The sequence below is a fragment of the Oreochromis aureus genome, linkage group 18 (assembly GCF_013358895.1).
Source record: "Oreochromis aureus strain Israel breed Guangdong linkage group 18, ZZ_aureus, whole genome shotgun sequence".
NCBI classification, from domain to species: domain Eukaryota; kingdom Metazoa; phylum Chordata; class Actinopteri; order Cichliformes; family Cichlidae; genus Oreochromis; species Oreochromis aureus.
The window spans coordinates 34713032-34719050 of NC_052959.1; the positions used below are offsets into that span (position 1 = coordinate 34713032).

General features: G+C 40.7%; 1 gene segment (V, D, J or C); it reads left to right on the forward strand.

The window, feature by feature from the left end:
* The first annotated feature begins 3728 nt into the window (after positions 1-3728).
* On the forward strand, positions 3729-4452 carry LOC116335981. The segment is given in 2 exon segments: positions 3729-3912; positions 4066-4452. Coding segments are annotated over 2 exon segments (423 nt in total).
* The last annotated feature ends 1567 nt before the right edge of the window (positions 4453-6019 follow it).

Consider the following 6019-nt stretch of genomic DNA (forward strand, 5'->3'; position numbering starts at 1 on the left):
AGGGAGCCACACACTGTTAAACCTCTGATTCTTGTGTCATTGGACTGATGACAAAGACAACAGAGAAATGAAGCAGTAAAGATCAGAGACAGAGACAGAGCTGCTGTGGAAGCACAAAACTATATGATTGGCTCAGCTATTAAACTGGCCCCGCCCACTGAATTTGAGCTCATCCAATGACATTATTTGTTGGTCATTGTGCTGCAGTGGAAGAACATTGTTCATGTGCTGTCTGTCTGGCTTTAATAACTCCAAAGACATGTTGCTGCACCTCTTTTTGCTTCTATCTCACATTATAGGTGAGTTTAAGAACAGGGATTAAAGTTTAGTTGAAGCTGCTGCATTAAGCAGATATACAGACTGCATTTCACTACTTTTCTTCTTTCTTTTTCCAGGACTCACAGCTGGAGACTCAATCACTCCTCAACAAACTGAAGTCACTGAAACAGAAGGAAAATCTCTCACACTCAGATGTGACTATCAGACAAGTGTTAGTGATATCTACCTTCACTGGTACAGACATGATTCTGACCTTCAGGCTCCTCAGTTTATACTAAAGAAAGGAGCAAGATCATGGAGTAATCGTCAATATATTCCTGATAAACGATATGAATCAGAAACATCAGATACATTAACTAATCTGACCATAACAGCCCTAACCCTGGCAGACACAGCTCTCTACTACTGTGCTCTACAAACACAGTGATACAAAGTGTAGAAGAGGCTGTACAAAAACCTGAACACAGATATCTGACTACTCTTCAAAGAGGAGGGAAGTGGTATTCAAAGCACAGCTTCATATCAGATGGATTCTGCTAATTCCTGTTTTATCAGAGTCACTGTGGTTACAGCTGCTAATGAAACACTGTGGGAGGATTCACATGAGCAGCAAATCCACATCAACCACAAACGACACTTTACATCAGCATCAACAGTCAGGAGGAAACATCGTCGCTGTCTGTGGTCCTGAAATGTAAATGTTGTAAAGCTGAAGGAAAAAGATTCACTTCCGGGTTAAATACAGGAAAACACTAATTCAATATTTCTTCTCCCTTTCTTTATTCCAGAGTTGAAATTAAACCTGATGACAGTATGAATGATAGAAAACAAAAAAAAATAATTTTTTTTTATTAAAACTCTTTAATTTTTGTCAACATACTGCAGGAAATGTTGATTCAGGTATTAGAGGATTGGAGGTTGCAGATGATCTTTGAGTTCCTCCAGCAAAGTGGGAATAATCGACACTCTCAGTGTGTCCTGATCTGATCTTCTTCTGGGTTTAAATAAACGAACACAATCAAATCCTCTCCTCCTTAAACTTTACAGTCTGATATGGAAACTTGTGCAGACGCTTGTGCAACGAGACCAGCTGTAAAAATGACTGTGTGGATTTCTCTAACGTGTCACTGCAGCTCGCTGGATTGTTTAACACCAACACTACTCCAAAAGACCCTAAAAGTTATTTTCTGTGGCTCCACCCACTGATTTACTCAGCCAATGAAATGTTGTCTTTTATGGATTTGACACAAAAAATGTACTGTTGACTTTTATAAAGGGAACTCAGTGAGAAGATTGATGTAAGAGAAACTCCTGACCTGACCCTCAGTTCTTACCAGAGATGGGCAGTAACGTGTTACTGTAATCTGATTACTTTTTCAAGTAACGAGTAAAATAAGGAATTACTATTACAAAAAAGGTAATTAGATTACTGTTACCTTCCCGTAAGCACGCTGCGTTACTAAAACCGTGATTTCGTTTGCGAGAGTGTCTCATGACGTAAGCGAGTGCGACGTTCTGTGTGCAGATCAAAAATGGATAATATATCGAGTGCGGGAGAGAGTATGACCATGCAGTGTTTAAAGCGTGGAAGTACTGACCTTACTTTGAGTTTGATTCCGTAAAAAGTGACAAAAACATTAGTGTCTGCTGTGCAGTGCGTGGGAAGAGAACTTCTTTTTACAGTGAAAAAAACCCTAAACTTCCGAGTAAGCACCGAGTACAATACCGAGAAACTCCCGGATTCTTCCACTGACATGACCGCTGCAGCACACCTGCATCAGAGCAAACCTCTGCCTGCCCCACTCCTGCTAAACAGGTGAAAATAGAGCAACAGGACCGCTGAGTCTTTGATTTTGTTTATTCCTGTTGTGTTTTACTTGCATCTATTTGAAAGAGTGAGTGTAAACACAAAAATCTATTTTATTTTATGTGCTGGAATGTGCAGAAAATAGGTTCACATCGGACGCAGCATGTGCTGCTAATGCTAACTGCTAACTAAAAGCCAAGGATCCAGAATTTGTTGCGCTGGCTGCTGAGCTCTGTGGGTTTTTGCAGCAGCTCTACCTGTACTAGATGCACCAGCTCCTTGTCATTTCTATCTCTGACTTTATGTCCTCTACAAGAGTTTCTGTTTTTTTAAAATCTTCAAATGTTCAATAAAAACATGTATGCTATTTCATAATGAAGAAAGCTTTGTAACTATCCCCATAGTGAAGACTGTCATTTCCACAACACTGCCCTCCCCTGAGGTCCGCAGCGCTGTTGAAAAGGCTGTGGAGGTCCCTGTACAAAGCACGTAAACCTGTGACACAAAAATCACCAAACTCGGACGACCACAGACTGTTTTCCTTCGTGTTGATGAAGGAAAACACTGGGCTGGCATGTAAAAGGGCATTTATTCCCTTTAAGGACCTGAAGCTCCATAAAGCACCCCTCCAATAGCCAAACCCATTTGTTCTCTGATTGGATTGTTAAATTTGTGATTGACATGACATTGGCCAATCAGATGAAAGGAAGAAAAATCGGGGCAAAATTCGTACTTGTAACTTGAAACTTGAGTGCAGAGTTTCACACGTATTTTTTGGCTAAGTCCACACACAAATCTTTTTTATGCACACACAAATTCTTTTTATACATACAAATCCTGATTTACAAGTACAAAATATTTATGACCACAATTTGAGCCCATAAGACTCGAGCTGGCAGAGCGCACAAAATCAACACTTAACTGAGTCAGAGTGAAAACATGAATTACAAAATTCTGAATCAAATACAAATCATAACATGACATAAAGTCACAAAAATATGCTGATAAAATATTTTGATAAAGTTTAGTTTAATACATTTTCTTCTTTGCCAAACAGAAACTTTGGGGCCCTCTTGGGTTCCCACTCTGATCCACACACCAAACAGCAGTTTTCAGTGGAGAGTCCACAGTGTCAGAGTTTGAAGAGGAGGCATCAGATCATCTCCACAGTGAGCATGCAAATCTTTGGTTCCTAAAGAACTTTAAAGGGTTGTTCACTATGAATTTATCCCTCAGGGTCAGACTGTCAGCACATTCCCCTGTAACGTCCTGCAGCGTCTGAGGGAAACATGCAACACAAACCACCTGAACTTTGGAGCGTGCCGTCCGTACAAGATTTACAATGTGGGTGAGTTTCAGAAGGATATAGTGGAGAGATTATGAGGCCATTTCCAAGCAGTTTTAATTCCCTTTGTCTACAGTGAGATTATTATTCACAAGTGGAAACCATTTAAGCTGCCAATCATCCCAGGTGAGGTAGTCCCAGCAAATTCAGATCATGTGATGTTCAGAGAAACTGCAACAAACCCAAGCGCTACAGCTCAGACTCTGCAGGCCTCAGTTAGCAGGTTAACACAGAATGTACAAAACACAAGCTGCTGGAAGCCTTTTCCACACTGCTGAGCTCCACTAGAGGGCGACATCATCCAGTAGGCGGTGCTCTCCTTCTGCACTGTGTTCAACCATTGTGTCAATAATAAGTGCTGCTGTGAAGAGAACAATTCTCAGACTGAATGTTGAACATCAGCTAGTTTCTCCTGTTGATTGAAACCTTGTTGTACAGATGGAACACTGGCTGTGGATTATTCTTGCTGCTCTTTTCTTTGGTAAGATACAAACATCAACATGTTTCCTCTGCACACGATTCACAACAAGGACAGAAAGAGGAGATTTCATCATTTTACACTGTGGAACTTTTCAATAACTTCAATCATGTTTATTGATCCATCTCTTCCTCTGCATGTTCTGTTCTTCCTCAGAGTGTAAAGGAGAAGACAAAGTGATCCAGGAACAAGGAGATGGCATTGCTGCTGAAGGAGTCACAGTTACACTTGGATGTACTTTTGCAAGTCAAACAACAGCCACCTTGTTCTGGTACAAACAAGAAGTAAACAGTTACCCAAAATATATCCTGCGGAAATTTCTCTCTGGAGCAACAGATAAAGCCCCAGAGTTCCAGGAGGACAGATTTGATGCTAAAATCAACGAGACATCAGTTCCTCTGAAGATCCAGAAGCTTCAGCTGTCTGACTCTGCTGTGTACTACTGTGCTCTGCAGCCCACAGTGACAGGAAACACCAAAACTCTGTACAAAAACCTTTGGAGCAAAGACAACAGAATACTCCACAACATCCACTAGAGGGAGCCACACACTGTTAAACCTCTGAGATGAACTAAAACGATGATGTCAAGAGGTAACTGGTCCCGCCTACTGAACCTCAGCCAACCAATGACAATATTTTACTTCCATGTTTGGTCATAGATGACGAACACATAGACATAATCATCAGCGTTTTCTACTCCACATCATGCCAATAATACACATGCGTGAACTTGCCCCCCCCCCCCTTCTTCAAATCCAATAAAAGTGGAGTAAAAAGTTTGTGTTGTGTTCTTGTTTTGCTGCTATCATATTAAAGATTTTAACAAAAGTTTCTAGAGGTCATCCAACGTCAACAAGCCCCCCCCCCGTACTGAAAATCAAACAAAATTGATGTCAAACATTTGTGCTGACTTTTATTTGAAAGATATTAATAAAAGTTTAAAGGTCAAAAACTCAATCATAACAACCTCTTCACAATAAAGAAAGGGGCTGGTTAACGCCATAACTGCATTAACGCGGCAAATCCCTGTTAGCGAGTTAACGCGGCTCGCCCGTGCGAGGACTGCACGGCATCAACACATCATATTAACAAGATTAACGCTCACAGCACTACTTTAGAATAACAGCAGCACAAATGTTTGATTTGAAAAAGGTGTGTGTGTGTGTGGGTGGGGCAACTTCACTCTGGTCAATAACAATTATTATTCTTTGCAGAAGTCATAGTAGTATTATTTGTAACTGTCTTAGTAGTATTTCCAGGAGGTGAGTTCTTCCTTCCCACTGTTGCCAAGTGTTTGCTCAGCTGTTGGAACACCTTGGGGTGTTTTTTTGATTTGATGCTTTATAATAAAATTGAGCTAAACTAAATATTCAGATTGAAGGAGCAGGGAATTGCACCATCAACCCTCCAGTTACTAGACTAACTTCCTACCCAATACACATACTTCAGCCTGAATTACAGGCATGGGGTTAATGTCTGTGTATTTTTAGGTTGAAACTGATGAGGACCTCAAGCCTTCAAAGTTGTGTTCAGAGCACAGACATAAATCAGTCCAATGTAAGAACAGAGAGGTCAGTAAATCAAAATACAGCAGGAAACAAGGAGAAGATGACCTGGAGATCAGGTTAATGTGAGGCAGTCAGTATTTTGTACAGTACTGTGTGAAAGTCTTGAGCCACCCCTCACTGATTTATATTTACAGCATGAATCATCTGTGGACTGAAGCAGCACAGAGCTGAAATATGAGCTCCCACCTGAAAGTGAAAATGCTGCTACTAGTGTGTAAAGCAGGAGGAAGAGAGAGAAGTTCAAATCCAGATCAGAGAGGAGGAGGAGAGATTCAGGGAGGAGCTGAGCTGTTACTGAACTAGAAGAGAGAGAAACCTCCACATTCAACAGAGTTCAGCACACAAACCATAAACTTTACCTTCATTCAACATGTTGTCTTTGGACTATTATGCACTTTCTTTACTGATTCTCACCATTCTAACAGGTACGTTACAATCTGTGTGTTTAAAGAAATACATTTGAATTGTGATGATTTGTAAAAGTATCAAATATGTTTCTGTTCCTTTAGGTGTCAGCTGTGAAAATCTCACTCCAACCAACG